At 37.4% G+C, this 25,870-nt stretch overlaps 2 protein-coding genes across 3 annotated transcripts in view; both read left to right on the top strand.

Annotated features, from left to right (window-relative positions):
* FAM133B (family with sequence similarity 133 member B) overlaps positions 1-8,840 on the top strand; it is a 23,938-nt gene extending 15,098 nt beyond the window's left edge. For both annotated transcript variants that reach the window (XM_087821156.1, XM_016218850.2), the window contains 3 exons: positions 3,495-3,587; positions 5,829-5,876; positions 7,631-8,840. In XM_087821156.1, coding sequence (XP_087677282.1) covers positions 3,495-3,587; positions 5,829-5,876; positions 7,631-7,717 — 228 coding nt within the window. In that variant the 3' untranslated portion in view covers positions 7,718-8,840. The remainder of the gene's footprint in view (positions 1-3,494; positions 3,588-5,828; positions 5,877-7,630) is intronic.
* LOC107541714 (calaxin-like) lies at positions 8,774-25,870 on the top strand. Its single transcript, XM_016218851.2, has 6 exons — positions 8,774-10,108; positions 17,837-17,992; positions 19,236-19,343; positions 20,828-20,982; positions 23,475-23,579; positions 25,814-25,870. The coding sequence occupies exons 1-6, from the start codon at positions 10,051-10,053 to the stop codon at positions 25,868-25,870; spliced, it is 639 nt and encodes a 212-aa protein (XP_016074337.2). The 5' UTR covers positions 8,774-10,050.

Below are 25,870 nucleotides of genomic sequence, written 5' to 3'. Positions count from 1 at the left end.
GCACAGTGGATTATACAGGTGATGTGTTATAAAGTTGTTCACCTGGAATTTATATAATGTTTCTAACCAGTTACCCCAATAAATTTACATATTTTTGAATGTATGTGTGAAACTAAAACCTGGTAATATACAAACATGAAATACTAGAGCACCTGCTCCTGCGTTGTGATTTTGAAGCACTTCAAAATAATATAAGGCACAGAGTAATATACATAATAAAGAATAATATAAATATCCATTAACAAATGATTAACATTTTGTCATATTTGCTTCAGGTTTTGCTTTATTTTAAAAAACAAAAAGTACCAGACACTTTCTCCTTATTTAGAAGCAGCCATTTCTGAAATTAGTGCCCATCCTTCCTTCCACATTTATACACTTTGATTGTATACATTCATAAATAGCATAGGGTATTTCCTATTTTCACAATGGTATCATTGTGTTTCCTTCTGAAACTTGCTTTTTTCACTCAACAGTGCTGTTGACATTTATCCTTGTTGATCCTCTCAAGTTTGCTTCTTTTGCTTATAGTATTCCATTATATTAATTTGCCACAGTTTACTTCTCCATTCTCCTGTTTGTGGACATCGAGACTGTTTTCATTTTTCAGTAATGCAAACAGTACTTCAGTGGCTATTTTTTATCCATTTTTCCTTTCCCACAAGTTATTTTTAATTTTCTGAGATATGCTTAAGATTGTAATTTCTGGGTTCTAGGATGTACATACATTTAACTTTTCTACCTTTTGCTCACCAAAGTGTTTATTATTAATTTCCATTCCCACTAGTAGCGTATGACAGTATTCTTGTTACATACATACATGTCAATACTGGGAGGCTTTCCTTTTTGTTAGTATAATGCGTATAGATCAACAATTTTCAACCAATGTGCTGCAAGAATTTTTAAAACATGCAATACCTGACAATTTAGTCAGGGGCACTTACCTCTTTTCCCTTAGATTATCAAATAAAAAAATGGCAACAGCCAACACAACGGTAGCTGTCTAGAGTGAAGAATCAAATTATACCTTCGTTTTTTTTGGTCAGATTGGCAAAGTGTATTTTTTGGTGTGCTACCAAATTTGAGTAATTAGTTTATGTGCCATGAGATAAAAAGGTTGAAAGTCACTGGTATAGATGGTTGAACTTTTTAATTTACTTGTTAGCCATTCAGATTTCATCTTCTGTAAGTTGTGAATTGCCTTGTTTAGTCTTTGCCCTTTTTTTGTTGGATTGTTTTTGACCTTTCTGATTCATAAGAGTTCTGTATTTTAGATACTATTACTCCTTTATACGAATGATTAACACTTTTTGGTGTATAGCATCTCTTAATCTTGTTTAGGGTTTCTGTTGTAATCATGTAAGGGAAAGGTAATTTTAAGTCATATATCAACCATTGTTTTCAGCTCCATTTTTATTTTAAATTGTTGTGAAAGTGCAATGTGATATCCAATTAGAAAACATAGTGGAAGAAAATATCCCAGTTATAATAGTAACAAAGACTATATAAGAAAATTTTGAAGAATTGAGTAGGACTTATTTGAAGAAAACTATAAATCTATTCAGAGATGCATATGAAGATTTAATAAATGTTCCTGGGTATGACTTTCCCTACTAGATGTTTTAAATGCTTTGATTAAAACAGTGTAGTATGGTACCAGAATAGAAAAAGACAATGGAACAGAATAGAGTTCAGGTTAAAATTTTTAAATATTTATGTAATTCACTATATGATAAAGGTTGCTTTTCTTGGGACAAAATGACTAGCCATTTGGAAAATATAAAGCTGGACACTCATTAAGGCCAAATAAATTCCAGATAAATCAGAGTTTTACATTACAAAAATATAACTAGAGAAAGACATGATTAACATAATCCTGAGGTAGGGAAAGACTGTGCCTCAAAAAACAAACTTGTACCACATAATTCTAATTCTGAATGGCAAAAAAATCACAAAAGAATAAACCATGAACAAAGTTTAAATATAATGAACAGATTTAAGTAAAACGAGGAATACATCACTCAAAAATTTAGTGATCTTCAGTATTAAAGAACATTTCACATACAGAAAAACTGGTAAACTACGTGGTTAGTAATTCTAAAAGTAAATATGAACTTTAGTCCAATAATCTGATAATATGATAAAAGAGCCTGATTAAAAAAGGCTTTTTGGTAAAGTGTGACTCATAAAAGAATAAAATAAAAGGCTATTGTGGGGTTGTGAGAGATTGAGAAAATCATTTGGGTGAAAGCTACTTTGGTCTTTGACTTAGTCATTATTATTAGGTAAAGATTTTGCACTCAGATACCCTTCACTGTATTTCAACTTTGTCTTTAATAGCAAAGAACCCATTTGCCTGCCCTCCAGAAGGAGATTGGTTAAGTAAATTGTGGCATATACTTTCAATGAATGTCAAAGGCCGCCATAAATGACGATGTAGTTGGCATGGAAAGATACTATTGGGTGAGAAGAGCGGGTTCCAAACAGCAAGTATTTGTGTAAAATTGTAAATATACACATAGAAGGATGTTTCCAAAAATCTTAATGATGTTTAATCAACCTGGTAGTGGGATTTAGGTGAATTTTCTTACAATGAGCATTTATCATTTCTACTAAAATAATAAACCTGTTAATCACCTATAATCTAATACATAAGGTCATCACTGTTTATTTTCTACATGAATTTTTTGTTTATATCTTCAAAATTGGGTTCATGCTATATAAAGTTTTATATTATCTTTTTCTGTGTAGGATTAGGGATGAGCACTTTTTATTGTGTGGTTTTGTTGTTATAAACTACTTGAGATATACCAAAAAAGTATATGGAAAATAATAAAATGATAACAGCATGTCCACTTTGAAGCTTTAATAAATCCTAACAGTTTTTAACAAATCCTAACACTTTTTATTTCTTAAAATATATATTTAAGTCCTAAGTACTCCTCCAGTTCCACTCTGAGACCCTCTCTTTCCCCAGAGTTATGCATTTTTTCATCATTAAAAATACTTAGGGATTAAGATTTTTTTTAAATGTGAATTTAACACTTAATACACTAAAGGAATTACTGTGTACAGATCCTTAGGTCATTGCAAGTAATTACCCACTGAATTTTCTCCTCTGCAGTACTAGGCCTGTCTGATCCAACACTGAATAGAAACAAAAGGATTAGAATAGAAGGGACCCACATTTTACACCGTCTGTGAAATAGTTCCTTATGACTTTAAAATTCTGTCACAGAGTTAAAGAAGATGAGGAGGATGTTATATCTAAGTGGATATGTAGTTATTTGTTTTCAGGTTATTTAATAAAAGCGTTACTTTCTTGGAATTAAAGACTGAATCCTGCTAAATGTCACCAATTTTAGACATCTCTAAAATGAAAATGGATGATTTTTACGATAATTGGAAGAAATGTTAATAGAACTTAGAAACAAAATTTGCAAGGCATAGTAATGTCTTTTTGAGTCAAGATACGTGTATTTTTTGTTTAATAGGACATTAAAGGACTCGGCAAAAAGAGAAAGATGTATCCTGAAGATAAACCTTTATCATCTGAGTCCTTATCAGAGTCAGATTATATTGAGGAGGTAAGTATATGATCAAATCTATTTTCTTTACTTTAAAATGTTTAGTTATTTGATTTAATAAATATTAATTGAAAAAATACTTCATAAGTATTTGATTTACTTTTTTAGTATGATGTACCGTTAAAAAGGAAAGGAAGTTGTTCATTTCAGAATAAGTTCTGCAGTTTTCCATAATTATATTACGATTTTTATAATTAACCATATTTTCACATTTCCGATCTGAGATATGTATGTTATTTTTATTCTTCTAATAATCTTTTTATTATACTATCTTTTCGATTACATGAAGGATGCTGTATGATGTTTAGCGGATTGAGTTCCCTTGTTTTTGTTAGGAACTTCTATTTAGGTAGCAGAAAGGTGATGAGGTGGAGCAGAAATGTTGGCATGATCTCAGTTTTTCTGTCTATAAAGTGAAGGAGTAGGATGAGGTCAGTTATACAGTCCTTTTCAGCTCTGATATCCCTGTCTTGGATTTTGTACTCTCTTGGAATTGGAGTCCATTTTTAGTTAGTTTTAGGTCTGTAAGTTATCATCCTTAAAGTATTTCTTGGAATTGGTTTCCTCATTGCTGTTATGTTGTAGCAATATTTTGTAATGGACCTTGAAGTGAAATTTAGTTTTTATATAAATACCTTAATTAATATATATAACACCTACACATTTTTATATTACTGTCCCCTAACAGAAATAGAAGAAAATATTGTATTGTTTTTAATTAAATTATATTTTACTACATAAATGCTTGAATATTTAATACATAAATGCTTCTAGGAAACTAATGTCTCAGGAAAAAGGAAGAATACCCTGGCCGCAGATGTATTCTGTTTCCATTTCAGTGTTTTACTGTTAGAAATATCAGCTCAGTGTTTTGTTTGAGTTTCTTAAGGTGTAGAATGATATTAAGGTATGGTGATTCCCTCTATCTTAAAACCCTGCACAAAATACTACATGTTCACAGTACAGTAAATTTAGCTTTTCTATTATAAATAGATTCATTTCATGAATGTCTAGCAGGCTATTGAGAAGTCATGTCAGGGCTCTCCTGGACATTGCATGATAGATAGCGTCTTGTGTCTTGGCCTGGTTAAGCAACACAGCTGCTGCTACTACAGTTGTTGTCACAAGAATAACAAAAAATAATAATTTCCTAAGTGCTTTCTAGAGCACTTGTCTTAATGTAAAATATGTTACATTTGGACTTAACATTAAGTACACCTGAGCATTAGCAACTTTGAATTTAATCTGTATCAATGTTCCATACTTTAAAAGATTGAAATAAGCCCAGCCAGGCGTGGCTCAGCGGTTGAGCATCGACCTAGGATCCAGGTGATCGGGGTTCGATTCCTGGTCAGGGCACATGCCCAGGTTGCGGGCTCGATCAATGACACTGTCATCGTTGATGTTTCTATCTCTCTCTCTCCCTCTCCTTTCCTCACTCTGAAATCAATAAAGATATTTAAAAAATTAAAAAATTAAAAATAAAAGATTGAAATAAAATATTAATGAAGCAATCAATAATTCTTACTTAAAAGGATTTTAACTGGTTGGGTTATGCTGAGTAAACTATATGTATAGCTATTATTTATTGAACACCACAGAGTTAGAGAAATACCCATTTTATTCCAGGCACTTCCCCTGAGGGTAATACATAGCAGAGGTAGGATTCAGAGCTTGGTCAGTTTTATTTCAGAGCACATGTTTTTGTTTGTTTGTTTGTTTGTTTAAATATATCTTTATTGATTTCAGAGAGAGGAAGGGACAGGGAGGGAGAGAGAGAAGGACACATCAATGATGAGAGAGTCATTGATTGGCTGCCTCCTGCATGCCCCCGACTGGAGATCGAGCCCGAAACCTGGGCATGTGCCCTGACCAGGAATCAAACTGGGATCTCCTCGATCCTAGGTCGATGCTCAACCGCTGAGACACTCCAGCTGGGCCAGAGCAATGTTTTTTATCCATTGTACCTCATTGCTTTTTTTAGGTTCTGAAAGGGAATATAAGAGAAGCCTTTTAGGAGTTTAAGATCTTAATTTCCCTCTCTTTAAATATTTTTTATTTAATCCTCTTTGTGATGTAACAGGGGTTTAAGGTAAAACAAGGCATTTAAAATGTCATTTGGTTGTCAGTTTTTTTACATAAAGTTTTATAGATGCAAGGTATGTTAGGGAATGAAATAGAAATGCCATTAGTACAATTCACATATTTGTCTTCTGTTTTCCACAAAAACTTAAACTTTAGGTACGAGCAAAAAAGAAGAAAAGCAGTGAAGACAGAGAAAAAGCAACAGCAAGTATCACTTATGTTTTTACATGACAACAGTGTAGCTGTTTTTATTTCATGTGACTGCATTTACTAGGACCAAATAAATATTTATTGTGGTGTTCAGCAGCTTCACTTAATGGCTTCTAGAAAACTAATTGGCTCAGGAAAAAGGAAGACTACGCTGGCAGCAGATGTGTTTTGTTTCCATTTCAGTGTTTTGCTGTTAGAAATATCAGCTTAGTGTTTTGTTTGACTTTCTTAAGGTGTAGTATGATATTAAGGTATGGTGATTCCCTCTGTCTTCGATAGTAGCTACTTCTAGATCAACAAAATCTGGTGATAACTTTCTACGCACAGGCTGCAGTGAATAATAAGCTGGAATGTGACAGCATAAATGATTCACTAATAAAGATGAATCTCTTGATCATTTCTAAAGCCAGCTCTGCTATTAACACAGATTGAGAAGTAGGAAAGGAGGAAGGAGGAAAACAACGAAAATGAAAGTGGTATTCAGATGGGCCGCTGGCTCCCCTAGGGAAGTGGGAACGTACCAAAGAGTGACGGTGACCCTGTGAGCGAACTAACTTGGGAGCACTCGGTATAAGTGTGTACCATGGTCTTTACAGGCATTTCCTTAAGGAGAGGTAAAATAAAGATGAGAACAGTATCATTTGTAGGTCTAAGGGTAACTCCCATAATATCCCTAGTTCTTAAGATGAGGTCCTTCTCTAATAAGAGGTTCACTTGGTAATGTATGATTCAGAATTAACATTTTATATGCCTTCAAGACCAAGGTGACATTTAAAATAATTTGGGTGAAGACTGCTTTGGTTTTTGGCTCAGATTAATTAAGATGTAAGATTAACTAATTTTGGATAATTCTGATTTGTATTTTCTTTCTTCACTGTTTCATGCATTTAGCTAGCATGTAATTATTAAGCTTTCTAGGCACTTGTCCTAGGTCTTGATAGAGCTGTTATAATGGGGTACAAGAAAAGAGGGTGATATGTGAGAGAGAGTAACTTCTGGGAGGGAATGCCTGTCTGAGGAAGTAAAATTAAATTGAAATCTGATTTACAAGAAAGAGCCAACCATGTGAAGATCAAAGGAATTACATCCTAGGCAGAGAGAAGAGCTAAGGACCGCCTTCTCTTCTGCATCTAAAACAGTGACAAGAATCCGAGTTCAGCAAAATTTTAGCTGCCTTTATCCAGTGACAATCTGACTACTTTTACTAGGCTTCAATGGCATTTTCCTTTAACAGTCAAACATCTCTTACTGAGCTAAAGAAGACTTTTCAGCTCTCTGTCAATATTTTGTACCAGTTAGTTGTTAGCTGCATCAAGTCCTCCCAGCCTAAGCAGTACATGATATCTGTGTTTCTATTACATAGCAGGTTTAGTAGATCTGTTCTCTGAAAACTAACATTTGGACAAAACCGTTGCTTAGCTGTGGTGTGGGGATTCCTTTGCCGTAACTATAGTGACTTTACCTTTAGAAATTAAATAAATGAAATATAGCAATTGATACCATGATTCAGTTAAATTTATTTTCTACAGGAAATTTTGATGTAAGCTCCCTTGAGGTGCTGATGACTTAAGTGTTTCTTTACCCTTTTGAAAGTCGATGTGCACTCTGTGTCCTAATAGTGATTATTGAGACTTTTCAAGAAGAAATGCTTTGAAATAACTGCATTAGCTCAGAAGTACCATGGTAAACTTGTTATTTTTAATGCATGTGTTCATGTAGAAATATCTCACATGGAACTGTCTTTACAGGAAAAATCAAAAAAGAAAAAGAAGCATAAGAAGCACAGTAAGAAAAAGAAAAAGAAGGCTGCTAGCTCCAGTCCTGGCTCACCGTGACGTTGGGAACCAGGACTCCCTTACAAAGAAGTGCAATGTCGGAGGAGATCTCAACTGTGAAAATAATAGCATCTTTACTAAAATGCATGACTTCTGTTGTTTCTAGAATTATTCCTGACCTGTTCAGTAGCCACTCAGAGCTGCTGTGTGAAAGGGCCGTAACAGTTGCCTGCTGCTTGAACATCTGTCTTTTTCTCTTCCATTGCTTACTAACTGGGAGATAATACACTGCAGTTGTACTGGTGGCTGACATTTGGGAATAAAGTTAATATTTTTGACTAGAAGTATCTGATGATAAACCAACAGAAATTGAGTCTGGATACATTATTAATATGTAAGCAGAAATGACCAGATGACTCTAATGTTTTTGAAGTAGGGATTACATTGATATTTCAAAATCCTTACTCTGTAGATAGTGTATTTTAATTTTTTCCCCTTGTATAGTTTTATTTACCTGGGAAAGGAGCTTTTAAGGGTGGGGGTGGTTTGCTATTTCTTTAGCTAGCAAAATAGCGTGCCTTTTATCCTCACACCCTGTTTTTGTGGACACAGTAGCCATGCTTCATGGGGAGGTCAGAGCTGGGTACGACAGTCTTACATTTTCCTGAGTTAGTAACATCGTTGGACTCTGTCGTATGCTTCTGTGAGTGAACCAGAGAAACAGCCTTTTGCAACACGAGAAAGCCCCAGAAGCTCTGGGATTTACCTCCACTTCGATAATACTGAATGATTTTTAGCATTAGAATGTGTTGTAACATTTGAATTAATTTTGACTACAGTTTGGCTTTGGGAAGGAGTCATTTCCAGTAGACACTGGTACTTTTTGAACTTGATAGCTAAAGATTCTAAAATGCATGTTTTATACTGTTAAGTTTTAACCAGTCAGGAAAATTTTATGTAACCAGTGATAGCTATTTTTTGTATGAATTTTGTTAGGCTGTAATGTTTAGCCTTTATTAACTTTTTATTCTTGCTATCTTAAATTCCTTACTGCATTAATGGCGTTCTTGCCAAAATATTTAGCATGTGAAAAGCAGGTTTTTGGTTTGGTTTGGTTTGGTTTGTTTGTAACAGCTTCATATTGAAGCTGAAACCATATACAAGTTGAGTGGCAGGCCTGGTATGCTCTGTCTTGTTACATAAAGCTCTTGCCAGAATCTTAGTAAATATAATGTTTTAAAAGTTTGTCTTTGTATATTCATAAAAAATATGACAAGTTAAACTTAACTGAGAATTACATTATTGCTCTTTCTGTGTCGTTTTACTAAGATTTTTCTGCCTCATATCTCGTGCTGAATTGTTTACTAGTTATGTTAAAGGAATTGATAAATCATTTTCACTTTACATTTTTATATAATCGGGTAACATGAAATATAATTTGATGTATAATTTTGCCTGTGTGCTAATTATAGTGGTATATGCACAAAACATTTTGGCATGACAAGAGGCTGAATAAATAGCTATTTTACTTAAAAATAGCCGTGTTCTATCAGCTCCCTTTGAGTCACAAGTAAAGTTACAGTGATTAAGAAACACAACTAGGTGTTAAGTGGCAGAAGAATAAGACATGTCTCCAAGTTTTTAGCTGTAAAAATAAGAATGTTTCTTGGTTAGTTTCATTAAATTTTATGCTTAAAGCTTCATATTCTTACCTAATAAAAGATATCTGTATGCTCTTGAGTACACAGCAAGTTTGAGGGACATTTTGTACCCAAAAGGAAGTTTGGGTTTTGGCCACCTTGGACATAGTTACATCATGTTTTCCTACTAGTTAGTCAGATATAAGTTGGAGGGATAAAAGTGTAGAGTTTACTGTTTCTCTAGAAACTCCTAGATTGAAGCCTCTGTTTGGATATCATGCGAAGGTACTTGGTTTGAGTTTTCAAATGAGGTTATAACCTTTGAAGGCACTTTTTATAGCCTGGGAAATTATTTCAGTTTTAAGGTCTTTATTATGTAGCTTAATTTTGTTCAAATAGGAGGGAAACATTATCAACTGTAGAATTTGTGCTGAGGAAATAGAAATGGCAATAATATCAAGTACCATTTTCAGTGGTGGTTAGACCCAAAGAAAAGTTAAATGTTAGAATTGCTGTAATATTTAAGATCACAGTAACGTTAATGAAATCACTACATTATTACTGAGTGGTAACAATCATTGCATGTTTTTCCAGTTACTTGAGAACCTTCTGTGTTTGGTTGCTGAAATGTTGCCATAGTCACCTTCTGTGCTGGGTATGACATAGTGGACTGGAATCAGTGGCAGCCCAGGATGCCCAGGCTTGGAGCTAGGCTATTTGAGAAGTGTGCAGTGTGCGGAAGCCACATTCAGCATGGACCAGAAGGCTCTGAGGAATCTGGTGGAATCCATCAGTAAAACTATCAAGAGCTGTAAGTGCTGAGCAGACATCCAGCACTGTCTGAGCATCTTTATGCTTCGTAAGCTCCAAATTAGAGTTCCTCTGTTTTCTATATAATATTTTGGTCACTTTAAAAAATAGCAAGTGAACAATTACTCCTGCACTTACGCTGAAAATAACCAGGTGTCCTAAAATATATTTGTGTATGTGGAAAGAAGTGCTTGAAAACTTATGTGACATCATAAGTGCTAAAGGACTGTCTGCCATCCAAGGACTGATTTTTTTGTTATCTGAAATTTAATAAGAGATTTAAAAGTATGAAGGTTTACTTGGACCAGTTCTCTGAGTTCTCTGGCATAAATCCATAGAAGGAGATGATTACTCTGCTTCAGGGGATTGATAGAGATACATAACAGGATACTAGATGTTGAAGTAGCATGGTGCTTTGAATGTGACAAATGTTTATGAAAACTAGTCTAACTTAACAGATTTGGCAGGGGTGGGGGGTGTTCCTTGCCCTGACAGACCTTAAAAAGTAATGTTGTGAATGTTTTTTCTCAGGCGTGACCACAAGCCATCCTGACTGATGATCTAGAGAATCTCTTTTTAGAATTGGAAGAAGTTACTTTTATTTCAGCCACATAATTTTATATACTCATTATTGGGCACTTCCACTTCTTCTCATGTGTCCTCCCTCGTAAGGATAGACAACACCTTTCTAAGAATCTCATTGTAGACTTAATTGTGTTTTTTCTTATTGTGGTTGGATTTTAAATGATCTAAACCCTTCAGGTACTTCCAGGGCCTGTTTTCCAATCCTGCTGTCAGTTCAATCCTTAAATCTTATTGGCAGATTTAGCCAGTGCTTAATAAATATCTTCTGTCATTTGCTGCTTTCTTTTAACAGAGCCTGAGTTTTATGACATTCAAAAGGAAATTTGGCATACTTGAAAAAGTATAGCCCCTCTCCCCATCCTAATGAAATTATTTTTAGCAATGTCTGCTAAATACCATATTGTTATTTGAAAGCAATTCTCTGAAATAGCCTGTAAGTGTGAATATGTAATACTTGATGAGACCCATATCCCACAGTCTTCTACAAAGAAGTTATTTATAACCATTGTTTGAAAAAAGAAATGAGTTACCATTTCTTTTTCCAAAGTTTCTATTTTTGTTTTCTCAATTTTTTTAAAATTTATCTTTATTGTTGAAAGTACTACAAGTATCCTTCTTTTTCCCCCCATTGTCCTCCCCACTCCTGTCCACTCCCCAGGCCTTCACCCTACAATTTTTCCAAAGTTTTGACATTGATTCCCTGTAACCAGATGAATACTTTACACTCAGATTACTAATAGCTGATGTTCATGGAGCTCTCCATTGGCAAGACACTGTGCTGAGTGGTTTATGTTCATCATCTTTAACTCAGAACAAACCAGGTAAGGTGGTAATTTCCACAGTTTCAGATGAGGAAACCAAGACTTAGATTTTGTTTGTCTGAAGTTACAGTTAGTGGATTTTTCTTCCTGGTGGAGGCAGAGCTAGAACTGGAATCTTTATTTCTCAAGTTAACTCTCCTAATTAGCATTATAGACCCTCATGGTCATTCTGTATAGTGCTGTCCCATAGTGAACAATGAACATTGTTGAATTCAGCTCAGTTCTTGGGTCCTTCCATTTGAAACCGGGACAGACACTGTTCCTCTCATGAGTGGTTTTGGTTCTTAATGGGGAGTGATAAAGACTACTGCTAGTGCTGCCTTGGCCTTCTCAATAAGGGACTGTCTTTTTATTACTTCTCTTGGTGCACAAAGTCCTAATTGTCTCATGTGGCTGAAAGTTGAAGTGGTTTTTCCTGGGCTTTGCTTTAGAGATTCTTAGGAAAGAGCCTTCATAAGTTGCTCAGCCCTCATATGCCACGTGGCCTCTTTGATTCAAAGGGCTATCACTGCATTTCTCTCTTTACAGAGACCCTCCACTGGTGTCCAGTGACTTCACAAAGGAAAATTAATCACCTTACCAAGCAGCTGTTTCCATTTTTTTCCAGAGAGATCTAAAGTGTATATTCTAGAGCTATTGTAACTTCCATTGATCTTCATACTGCTCTCTCGAGCTTCATTGTCCCATATGGTGACCACCAGCTACAGAGGACTATTTGAACGTAAATTATACTTAAGTGCAATTTAAAGTCCAGTTTTGGTCACAACCATTTTTCCAAGCACAATAACTAATGTGGGTTGTGGCTACCAAATTGGAGCAGCACAGATACAGAACATTCCCATCATCTCATTAGGTTCTTTAATAGTGCTGCTCTAGAGTCACAAATCTCATTCCCTTTCCCAAACAATAGCTCCTTTATGTCATGTGGAGAGGCAGATAAATTCCTTCAGGATGTAATAAATGGCTTCAAATGTATACAAACTATGTTCTCATAGGGCCCTGTGCTCAGTTTAGTGCCCTGACAAAAATTTGTATTTGGACCCACAAGTTTTGTTGTCGATCCTGGCTCTGTACCTCATTCGTTGTGCGGTAGGAGGATCTCTCCACCGTCAGAATCACCTAACAGTTTGTATTGAAAATGCAGCTTCCTGGGCACTACCCTAGGCATATTTTAAAATCCCTGGAAGTGGGGCCAGACATCCAGATTGTTCACTCTGTGTATTCTTAGACACTAAAGTTTGAGGATTCCTGACCGAAACTGTCTTTTCCAGATGAAACTTCAATCTGTCGGCCTAACATCAATCTCAACTTGATTGATAGGGAAATGGGAATTGACCCAGGCTAAGTGAAGAATTTTAAAACTCTCTGACTTCATATTGTTTGATTCAGCTGATTATTTTGGCATCTAGATGTTAACTCTCACCTGGCATGCTCCTTAACTTCTCCAGTTTACAAGTGGCTGATGATTATTTAGCAAACATTAGCCTACTACCATGCTCTGTCGGGACTACTTGATACTGAGTAGATACTAACATAAGGATGGTTAAGAGATTTTGTCACACGTCTTGTTAAAATTGAAATACTTTGTGGGCTGCATTTCTCTGATCCACTCCTAACGGGGAGAAGTAAGTCTAGTGTGATTTGCCCTTGTGAATTCATGAGCCCTTCTTTCCTAAGTGTTCATGAGTTTTTAATATGATTGTTTTTCCTGGCACTTAGCCCTGGACCACCTACAAGCCCACCAGTCCAATATTTTTGGCTTTCACTTGTAAGACATAACATGGGCCAATAGGTGTGCTTACATAGGTTAATACACATTTTCCTGGCTATGTCTGCTGAGAAGGCTTATAAATAACACCCCAGTACCTAGACCTTGGTTTCAAAAGAGCAATCTCCAATTTTAAAAAATTACAAAACAAAACAGGATTCCTTGACAAAGCCGAACAGTGTAAAGGAAAAACCTGCAGTACTTTTTGTTTCTCTTTGACACTACTACCACACGTCTATCACTTCTATTTGCCAACTGGAGTTTTTCCCCAGCAAGGAATTCTGGCACCAGCTGGGTGTCCTACAGTTTAACTCAATTCTGACACTCCCTGCTGATAGAATGAGATCCCGCAGGTCAGTAGTTCAGTACTACAAGAGTGTGCCTCCCCCCACTTCAGATGCCAATCACAAGTCCAGGTTGTTACTGTGCCACAGGCTCTGACCAACTGGCTGTAAATCTGAGGTTCCCACAGCCACTTCCTTGGGTTCAATTAATTTGGTAGAGTGGCTCACAGAACTTGGGGAAACAGTTTACTTACTAGGTTAGCAATTTATTATAAAAGGATATAATTAGGAACAGCCAGGTGGAAGAGATGCATAGAACAGGTGTGTGGGGAAGGATGTGGAGCTTCTGTGCTTTCTCCCTGCACCTTAATGTTCACCAGCCCTGGGGGGTTTTGTGGAGAGTATCACATGGGCATGATCGTTACCCAAATTTCCAGCCCCTCTCCAAAGGATGGTGGGTCGGGCTGAAAGATCCAAGTTTTAATTGTGGCTTGGTCCTTCTGTTGACCAGGAGCCACCAATAGTCATGTTAAGACATTCCTATCACCCACGAAATTCTAAGGGATTTAGTTTTTTTCTAGTTGGGTCAAAGACCAACTAGAAAAAAAAATGCTCGTAGTGCTTATATCACTTGGAAAATTATAGAGGTTTTAGGAGCTCTATGCTAGGAACTGGGGGCAGAGACCAACATATATTTTCCTGTTATCTCATAGGGATATTACAAATGAGCCTGGCAAGTAGTGCCAGAAAGCAAGGAATTGTTGGAAAAACAGAAGGTTGGGGATATGTGAAAGACAGGAGCCAGCTTGGAAACTCCCAATCACCAAGGCTGGAACAATTTGAGAACAAAATAACAATATTGGTATAAAATGTGACCATATGAACATAAATGGAAAAGAGGCCAATCTTTCTTACCCAAGAATTCCAAATAGTAGTATACCCCTTCCCAAGTAGTGGTGCCTAAGTCCCTTTTCTTTGAGAGACTGGCCTCTAAAGAAACGATTGTGGAAAAGGAAAGGTAAGTACAGTGGAGAGACCTGCACACTAGCTTAACCAAGTAATCAAGGTCACATGTATGCCCCTGAGGTGTGATGACAAGGATAGCACTTTATCTCGCATTCTTCCCCCAAACACAACCATAGTATAATCCTGAGAAAAACATTAGACAAAGCGAAATTAAGGAACATTCTTAAAATAATTCAGTCATGAAAAGCAAGGAAAAACTGAAAAGAGTAGAGGAGATATGACGACCAAATGGATCCTGGAACAAACAAAAAGGACAGTGGGAAAACCACTAAATCTGTAATTTAGTTGATAATATGCCAGTTGCTGTATTCCTTTTGCCAAATGTACCATGGTTATGTAAGATGTCAGCATTAGGGAGAAACAGTGAAGGGTTTACAGGAGCTGTGTACTATGATTGCATCTCCTGTAAATCTAAAATTATTATAAACTAAAAAGCTTAATAACGTGTCAATCTCTGGCATCTCAACACCATTCTCCCTGTCCACGATTTCTCAGATGTCACACTCATACCTTGACCATGTGCATAAGGTCCTCACACTTAGTGAAATGTGAGCCACAAGGATAAACTCAGAAAAAGGTACCTGCTGAAGATTGTATCTGTAACCCCTGATTGCTTTGTTGGATGGCTTGTCAATATTTGACTCAGAGCAGCTCCTCACTTTCTTCAGGGATCCATTCAATGTCATTGGTGCTAACATTTCCACTCGGGTAGTAATTCTCCATCAGAGTAGAGCAGGACGACTGTCAGACAAGCATATACTACTATGCCCTCTGCAGAGTGTGTCCACATCTGAGCTTCCATTTTCTTCATATTCCAAAAAAGAAATGTATTTCCAAATTGTCCTCAGAGCAATTGAATCCCTATCACCTAACCTTGAAAAGTCACATCGCCTCATTTCCACTGTACTCTATTGGTTGAAAGGAAACCGGTACAAAAGCCCCTCTAGTTTCAAGTGAGGGAGACAGACCCCACCTCTCTAAGACCAGGGTATCAAGTCTCATTGTAAGAAGGGCATATGGGGTGGCATAGATTGTTTCTATGGTCTTTGGGGAAATACAGTCTGTCACATCTGCACTCCCCATCCATAAGTTAATTTCAGGAATCTGCCAAATGATCTTCCTTAAGTGCAAATCTGATCCTGTTAACATGCCAGTTTTCCAGTAAGCTCCCGTTGTCTTAATTTAGTTCTGCCACCTAGCCACACCAAGCCCCCTGCAGCTCCCAGAGCGTGCCTCCGTGCATGCAGGCTGCCTCCTGGGCTCATGCGTACTCCTTTGGCAGGTCTTAGCTCAGGACACCTCCTTGGGACCCTGCCTGATTTCTTCCCACCTCCCCCCATCTGAGTAATTCCTTCTTTGGGTCACCCCCTAACCACTATCAATCACAGCGCTGGTATTGCCTTACTGCCCTTATTTCTTCATCTCCACTAAACTGTAACATCCTTGAGGGCAGGAACCATGGAGCAGTCCTTGCCCGGTTCACGGAAGACCCTTAAATGCTTATTGGATGGATAAAAAAGACCTTTATGCCGTATTTCAGGGCTCATAGCTACAGTGTGAAGCCTGAGGGTCTAATTCTGTTCATAAAATAGTAGTATTAGGTGCCTTTGTAATGGCTTATTCTTTAGGTGTGTCAACCGTTGTCCTAGGAATCAAGTCATTGTGCCCGCAGTGGAAACCCTATTGTAAGCGGCACATTTGCTGTGTGCGGTCATTCATTTCAGTTGTGTAACCTGAAATCGCCTCGAAGACAGCATCTAAAAGAATTCTTTTCCTCCCCACCTTCCCCACAAAAAAGAAGAGGCAGAAGGAGAACGGAAAGAAAGAAAAAGAAAAAAGGAAGGGGGAGGACAAGGTAGAGAGAAAGACAAATAGTAACGAGCTTTCCCTCTTTATTTTTTTGATATGTGTTATTTCAGAGAGAAGGAGAGAGGGAGTTGAAACATCAGTGATGAGAGGTCCATTGATGGGCTGCCTCCTGCTCGCCCCCTGCTGGGGATCGAGCCCGCAGCCCGGCAGGTGCCCTGAACCCGGATCGAACCCCCATCGCCTGGATCCTAGGTCATGCTCAGCCGCTGAGCCACGCCAGCCGGGCTCCCTCCCCTTTTAGTTCTCTCAATCTTTGATTCATAGAATTAAACTTTTAGAAACTTGAGGACTCTCAGAGATCACTTAGGACAGACAAGACTCAGTTTTCATAGGTGAGGCATAAAGATCTAGATGACGTGTCTCTCAGCCATTTAGTCTCAGACACGGAAGGGGAACCCACGTGCTTAACTGTAGTCGTACCACCAGCCCACTGAGTCTAACCCCTTAGTTCTCAGTCCTGATGGTGCGTTGGAATCACCTGTGCACCTCTTCAATCCACCGTTAGTTCGCTAAGTTTGGAGTGCGATCCAGGTACATTGGTATTAAAAAGCTTCGGTTTGAAATCAGTCACCAGGTCCTACCGGGTTTTTTGCAGTGTCTCAGGCTCCCTCCCCGCTCTCTGCCCTCACTTCCACCTCCCTAGGCCCATCGCCCCAAGCCTGGCTTCTGTGCTTCTGGTCTCCCCTTCAGTACAGCTGGCCACTTCTCTTCCTAAACCACTTCTCAGCCCTGTGAGGCACAGAAGCGTCAACTGAGCTCTTGTTTAAAAGCTAGTTCCTGGGCCCACTGTTAGCAATTCTGAGGTAGGTCTGGGGCAAGGCCTGGCAATTTGCACGTGTAACAAGCAAATCAGGGTTTAAAGAGGGGGTTGATTTTCATACCCCCTCTCATGGTCCAAAGATGACACCATGAAAAACACTGTTCCAGTGAAATAAATGTGACTCTTCTGACCAGGCTTTCAAGACTCTACCATCAGCCCATTCTCTTCAATCATTTTTTACTTCTGCCCAAGTTTCTTGCTCCCTATAAGACATGTTCAACCTCAACCCCCATTCTACCTCTTTTCTTTACTCATGGTGTTCCCTCTCCCTGGAATTCTCCACTTGTTCACTATCCCCAACTCATTCCTTCCTATAAAAATGCTATGCATCCTTCAAGGCTCAATTCAAAGTCCACTCCCATGGAAATGGCCCAATTCCTCTTTCTGAGTGAGATCCATCTTAACTGTGTAACCTTTTAAGTAACAAGTCCATGTTGTTCTTTTAAAAAAATCACTAGGGCATCTAGCATCATAGGAAAACATAGATTTTATTAAAAATATTTTTAATTAGGTTGAAGAACTCAGTGATTGTCATATTTATATTTTCATTTTACAGTCAAAAAAGGTGAAGTGGAGTGTCTCATAATCCTTTTTCACAACTTGGCGGAAAGAGCTGGTATGAGACTTGATAACGTTGGACTAAATCGGAACACATTTCTAATGGTTCTGCACAGTTTATTTGGAATAACCGATGATAAGCTAATGAATAGGGGTAAGAAGTCATAGAGACTGAAATGGGCCAGCTGGATGGCAAACATATATATATGACATATATATATATTAAAATAGATTAATATATGGCAAATATTATATATTTAATTTTCATCAAAGACTTTGAGTTTTTTAATGCTGAACTAGAAAGACAATCTGGTAGTGCTGCCAATACAAATCACTAGTTGATTTTATTGTCAAGATGGTTTTTAACATAAACTTGCTCGGGATTTTGTATAACTGTACCACTTTGAGAGATAACTAGTAATGGGCTAAATAAGCTAGCAGTATTGTTTTTTAAAGATAAGCATGTGGCTTTTAATCTTGATATCTATGAATTCACATGCTGTAGACATGTAAATTTTTTAATTATTTTTCCTCATAAAAATGAAAAATATATTAGTATAAAAATGATACTCATTAAACTGAAAAAAATCAAAGATTTTATTTATTTAAAATACGGAGTTATTTAATGTGATCCAGTCATTTTCACTAACAGATTTTTAGTGTTCAATTTGGTAAGTTTATATGTATATATATATATATACACATATATATATACACCATTGAAATCATAACCATAATCAAAATAATTAATATATTCATCACCCCAAAAGAGTCAATAATAATTTATTTTCCATAGGATAATATTAAGATGTCATTGGTAATTTTTAAATTGTGTTATTTTAGTAATTTACCTTTAGACATCGTACAAACTCTTTAGAACAGAATTTTGCCACTTTTTTAGAATAAAAATTACCACTTGATGTTGGCTACATCATTGGACCTATTGGCTCAGAGTCACTATACAAAACATCACAAATGAAGCTCATCATTGATTATGGAGGAGAATGACTCTTTTCTTCCTATAAAAATCTGGGGAAGCCTGTCCGGGTGTGGCTCAGAGGTTGAGCGTCGACCTAGGATCCAGGCGATCGGGGTTCAATTCCTGGTCAGGGCACATGCCCGGGTTGCGGGCTCGATCAATGACTCTCTCATCACTGATGTTTCTATCTCTCTCTCTCCCTCTCCTTTCCTCTCTCTGAAATCAATAAAGATATATTTTAAAAAAAAATCTGGGGAAAACATTTTCAGTAATTCTGATTCTTTCAAGAATGATTGTGCCAAAACCCTTTTTCCCCCTCAGTTTGGGAGGGAAATTTTAAAAATCTATTCATACATGCATATTTTTGAATTGTTAAATAGTTGTAAATTATAATATGCTTACATGTTCTTTTTTTCAGTATTTTTTGCATTTGACAAAGACAGTGATAACTACATAAATGTACATGAGTGGGTTAAAGGATTATCAGTGTTTCTTCTTCGAGGGACTTTTGAAGAAAAGCTGAAGTGTAAGAATTCTATATGGGATTGCTGGCTTATTAATATATTTTGTTCATTTTGTATTTAGTAAATGTTTAAATACTTTTAAAAAATATAAAATTAGGCCCCGCCAGCATGGGTCAGTGCTTGAGTATCGACCTATGAACCAGGAGGCAACCAACTGATGTGTCTCTCACATTGATGTTCCTCTCACTCTCTCACTCTCCCTTCCACTCTCTCTGAAAAGCAATGGAAAAAATGTCCTCAGATGATTAAAAAAAAAAAAAATCCCTAAATGAAACATTTAAAAAGTGGTAGCAACATTTTTTAAAAATCACCAACTTTTTGACCATTTATACTTTGTTTCTAGTTTTGTGGTTTTTCTTCTTTTCTTCAGTCTAATTTTTTACAGGATAACATTTAAATACAAGGTGGGGCAAAAGTAGGTTTATAGACATTCATATGGAAGATCATACAATAAATAATAAATAATACTACAAGAATAAACTCTGTGTTTCAAGTATTCACAACTGAAAACCTACTTTTGCCCCACCCTGGATAGCTGCCACTTAAGCTTACTGCAACATTCCTGTACAAAAGTCTCACTGAAAAGTGAAAAGCTAAGTTTCTTGGACGTGAATTCTTGTGGTAATACTAATACCTGGTGAAAACGGTTGTGACATTGAAAGTAGCTGTACATGATTGAATAGCATCATACTATCAAAAAACTTTTCCTTCTCTAACCCCACTTTCTAAAAATGTTTCATGTAAATTTCAAGATATGTTAATTTGGGAGGAAATACTACTTACAGGAGGGTTGTGTTGCAAACTCATGTATGCAAGAGATTGGAGAAGCTCAACAAAAACACACAGCTAATCTGATACTCTGGAGTTTTATATGTGGTTCTATTGCTTTTGCTAAAACATTTCATTGGATTACAAACGCCACAAGAGCCCTTTCACTGCTGTCTTCCCAGGACCTAAGTTACTGGTGGATGAATGAGTGAACTGTGGTGGTGCTCACTCCATGAGATGGAAGTCACTCCAGGGAGAGATCTGTCATTTTGGATAGTGCAAGGGGATGACAGACTCGCTACCCAAATACACTGAAAAATGTAGGTGATGTATCAAAATGTGCACTTAGTTTTTGTGCTCTATGTAAGAAGAGAATAATACTGAGATTTTTACATACATATGTATATATGTTTTGTATGGTCAAAGATTTAAAAATATGTATCTCCTTTACTGCAGCTTCATAACATTTTTAAACCCTCAATTTCAAAACCCAGGAGTTATAAATCTTTCTTTTCATATTCCAAGAAGGTATTTAATCTTGTAGAAAGAAATAGAATAAAGGGTGCTTTATTTTAGAATCTCTTTACCATGTAGACCAATATTGTAGGTTGTATGAATTGTTTTTCTTTTTTATTATACATTGAAATAACTAAGGAGAAGATTAATGACATTTTAACTGCCCTCATCTAAGTCTTTAAACTTCTTATACTTTGAAAAGTCTGTTTTGAAGTTTATTATTTGAATGGCGATGATGGTTACATTTCTCGAGAGGAAATATTTGACATGCTGAGGAACAGTCTACACCAGCCGTCATCTGAGGAAGAGACTGATGAAGCAGTAAAAGAGTTGGTAGAGATAACACTGAGGAAAATGGTAAGAATGAAATACTGTAATTCATTATATCCAATCCAGTGGATGTTGGCTAAAGCTAACGATGAAGAAATTATTTTCCCCCATAATAAACGTGGCCTTTGTGAGGGCAGGAGTTTTGTTTGTTCTCTGCTCTGTCCATTGCCTAGAACAGTGTCTGGCTGATAGTGGGTGCTCAATAAATACTTATGTAATTGCTGGGCGATTAAATTAATCACTATACCAAATGAATGTTAATTTTCTTATTTTAAAATGTTTTAATATCAGTAAAACCTCACTACTTGTGTCGGGCAGGCAGCAGATTTAATTTGTATAAAATTGGATGCTATTCTAGTCTGTCTTTCTGACCTTCCCCTTCCAGTTTTTCTAAACTCTAATTCATCTAAACTCTCATTATAACAAATAACACAATAGTAAAAGATGCTCTTTATATAGTGCTTGCTATATGCCTGGCCCTTCACAGAACTTTAATATATGAACTTGTTTTATCCTCAGAACCACCCTATGAAGTAGAAATATTATCTCTATTTTGCAGATGAGAAAACTGGAGTACAGATAGGTTTACTCAAGGTCACACTAGAAAATTGGGTGCAGAATTCATCTTTCGATGAAATCAATAATATCAATGTATGATGGACATAGTAATTTCTCTTATTTTCTTAACTCTGACCCTAAACTGGGTACCAGTGAAGATTTGTGACCCTAAGGCAACCCAGGACTGGCTCACCCGTTACACTGGAGTTCAAGAAATAAATGACGTGGACTGCCAAGTCTCAGCCTCAGCTAACACAGACTCCAGAGTATTGTGTTCCTTTAGAAATACTCTCACTAGATGCTGCCAGGGCTCAGGGTAGACTTCTTGAGAGATAGTATGTTCCCTCATACCAAACCCACCCCTTTCTTTTTTTGAAAGGAATGTTTTCTTTTTTTAAAATATATCTTTATTGATTTTAGAGAGATACAAACTCTCTCAATGAGGAGAGAGTCAGCGATCGGCTGCCTCATGCACGCCCCCTAGCAGGGATTGAGCCCACAACTGAGTATGTGTCCTGACTGGGAATCAAACTTTGATCTCCCGGATCCTAGGTCATTGCTTAACCATTGAGCCACACTGGCCAGGCGAGTGAACCTTTTTCTCACAATTACTCCCACCTTTCTCTAAATTAGACTTTCAGCAACCCTGACTTAGTTATGCCCAGAAGTGAAAAAAAACAAGGACCCATCAAATCAAATACAAATTTCATTTAAGCAGTTAAAGGCATTCATAATCTCCACACCTCCTACCCCATCCCCATGATTTAATCACCCACAGTCCCTGTCATGAATGCTGTACTTCTGGCCGGTCTCTCTTCTTCCTGACTTACATTCCTGCTTCCTGTCATAATCCAGGCTGGGCCATTCTGCATTTCCTCCACACGCCCCTCCGCCTGTCTAGATCCCAGCCATCCTTAAAGGCCTAGCAGTGGTCTGCCTGACTAGTCCATCCTGGGCTGTTAGCGCTCTAATGCCCAGTGCCTTGCTCCTTAACTGAGCAACTGCACTTCTCTCCTTTTTGCATGATGAGCTCCCAAGAAAGAGGTCCTTTTAGGAATAGGTGTTTTGGGGTTTTTTACCCTCACCCAAGGATATTTTTTCCATTGCTTTTCAGAGAGAGTGGGAGAGAGAGAGAGAGAAACATCGATTGGTTGCCTCTGCATGTACGCCAACCAGGGACAGGGATCAACTGAGGTACATGCCCTTGGCTGAAATCGAACCCAGGCCAACGCTTTAATCACTGAGCCAAACCGGCTAGGGCAGGAACAAGTTTTACTACTAAAAATTTAGCTTGAGCATTTTTGGCCTATGGCACTTATTTTATCACAAAAATAGCAATATAATATTGGGCTTCCTCTAATTTTTTGTCTGTCTTGTCTAGAATATAGGGCTATATTTGGTATAAGGTAACTCAGGTGTTCATCTGCTTGGGCTGCTATAAAAAATTACCATAGACTGGGTGACTTAAACAACAAGAACTTATTTCTCACAGTTATGGAGACTGGGAAGTTCAAGATCAAGGTGCCAGCTGATTCACTTCCCTGGTGAGGGCTCTTTTCCTGGGTTGCAGACAGCCACCTCCTCAGTATGTCCTCACATGGCAGAGAGAGGGAGCTCTGGTCCCTTTCTCTACTTAACAGAATACTAATTACATCATGACCTCATCTAAACCTAATTAACTCACAAAGGCCCCCACCTTCAAATATCATCACAATGGGTTTTAAAACATGTGAACTTGGGAATCGGGGAAGGGACACAAACATTCAGCCCAAATACCAGGGATGCCTATACAATTAAGTATAAAGTGGCCTCCTTAAATAAGTACTTTTTAATTTGTAGGTAGTGCCTACAAAATGTGAACTTAGTTTTACTTGGTATAACCTTTTATTCTAGGTAGTTATTTTCCATGCAAAATTTAAAAACTACACAATCATTTATCAAGAAACCATCTTTCTCTCTAGGATTATGACACCGATGGCAAGATATCTTTTGCTGACTTTGAAAAAGCAGTGAAAGAAGAGAGACTTTTGTTGGAGGTGTTTGGACAGTGTTTACCAGAAGCAAAGGTACAGTGCTGACAGTCCCAAAGGTTGAGGGAACATTTTAAAGGATCTAAAAATAACACTTGCTAGATACTCACCTCTATAGGGCTTCAGCTCACTGTGAAGTTTAGGCAGCCATAGGAAGGCTCAGCCCCCATCCTAGTGCTTCAGGAACCAAGACAGTAATGACTATTTAAGTTAATTATATTCAGACTTTTCTTTTCAGCTTATAACTTCAGCTGTACACAAGTCCTGATTTCCTGTCTGTTAATATTTTCCTTAAAAAGACAAGGGTTTATTGGGCTTAAGGAGTAGAACCGTGAATAAAGAGTAGATTCAGCAACTGCTAGGAGAAAACTTGATGTCTTTCAACCCAAATGTCAAATAAGAATGAAGTAAATTTTAAAAAATTTGGACACGTATGGAGCATTTTGTGGTCATAAAGGTTTTTTTCATGTTTGGATTTGACAAAAGTTTTCTGAGCTAGAAGAGCCAGCCTAATAATTTATTTGACCATTAACATTTTCTTTAATTCTGCCTTTCAGCAACTATGCTTTGCAAACGTGATACATGACAGCACTTCTTTTTTGAAGAAACTTTTTTATTCTGTGGTAATTTAGATGATTTTATGAACAAATGTACATGTTAAGCTATCCTTAGCCATCTCAGCTCATCCACTCTTAATTTGTCCCACTGTAGTTTATTCCCATATTTTTTTAAATCCTCACTTGAGGATATGTTTGATTTTAGAAAGAGAAGAGGGGGGGAGTGAGAGTGAGAGACATAATCCATTGCCCAGGGGTCAAACCTGAAACCTAGATATGTATCCTGACTGGGAATCAAACCTGCAACCTTTTTGGCCTATGGGACAATTCTTTAACTAACTGAGCCACCCAGCCAGGGCTATTCCCACATTTTTGTTGTCTGGAAATGTGTGGTAAAACGCAATGTGTAAAAGGCAGACTTCTCGTTTTAAGAGACTGATGGGTGAAACAGCGCTCTAGTGCTATGGATCACCTAGGAACTTATGAGAAATGCAGAATCTCAGACCCCACCCCAAACCAACTGAATCAGAATCTATTTTTGGTGCCTGATACAAGAAAGCTTTTCTTTCTCTCATCATGGTCAAATACTATATTACGTGTGTTGGTGGGGTTGGGGAGGAATACTGGCCTCTACACACAGAACAGAACAGAAATCCATTCAAGAACAAAGAATCCACTTAGCAGCTCCTCCCTTTAGAACTGTCAGAGAATTTATTTTTTTTTAAATATATCTATTGATTTCAGAGAGAGGGAGGAGAGGGAGAGAGAGAGAGAAACATCAATGATGAGAGTCATTGATCAGCTGCCTCTTGCATGCCCTGTACTGGGGATCGAGCCTGCAACCCGGGCATGTGCCCTGACCAGGAATCGAACCTCCATCTCCTGGATCCTAGGTCAATGCTCAACCACTGAGCCATGCCCGGCCTGGCGAGAATTTTTTTTTAATTGTGGTAAAATACATCTAACATAAACTTTACCATCCAAATCAATTTTAAGTATTCAGTTTAGTCAAGTACATTCACATTGTTTGCAATCTCTAGAACTTTTTATCTTGCAAAATTGAAACTCTATGCCCATTAAACAACTCCCCGTTCCTGCCACCTGCCAGCCACTGGCCACCACCATCAGAATTACAGTAAGACCCTGAGGTGGAGGTTCGTAACGCCTTAAAGTCTGAGAAGCCAGATCTAGACAGCAATATATTCTTTCCAATTCTGTGCTGAGGTCTCTAATGTACCTTTTACCTGAATTCAGCAGAAATATATTACCTTATGAGGAACTAGGGCTAAACCCCCTGCCTGCAGCTTCTATTAAGACCATCCACCACTTAGTGCCCTCCTAACAAGGTTGGATCAGTAAGTCGTAAATGAAGATGAGCCTTCTTAACTGATATGTTCAAATTCAACTAGGCAGAGGCTCTTAAGGACAGGGAGAAAAGAAAACAGATGCTGTTTGGTATGGGCCTTCGCCAGTTATTTTTATCAGTAACAATATGGAAACAGCCTGGACATAAATGGATTCCCATTGTGTGGTCTACTAATAGGAGAAAAATAAATGTGGGTGTACTATAAGTAGTGGTAGAAGTCTAGTATTTACAAATTCTAATTTGTTTCTGCCATAGATCAAGTAAATACTTCTTACAAGTTAACTAAAGCATGTAAGCTTCTAATTTCAGCTTTGTTCTAACAGTTTATTATCCTTTTTACTTTACAGATTTGTCTTGATTTTGAAGTCCTGGCATTTAGACACATCCTGACTTCTAGTTTTTGA

The sequence above is a fragment of the Miniopterus natalensis genome, chromosome 10, assembly GCF_054644295.1.
Source record: "Miniopterus natalensis isolate mMinNat1 chromosome 10, mMinNat1.hap1, whole genome shotgun sequence".
In the NCBI taxonomy this organism is placed as follows: Eukaryota; Metazoa; Chordata; class Mammalia; order Chiroptera; family Miniopteridae; genus Miniopterus; species Miniopterus natalensis.
This window is presented reverse-complemented; position numbering and strand designations above follow the sequence as displayed.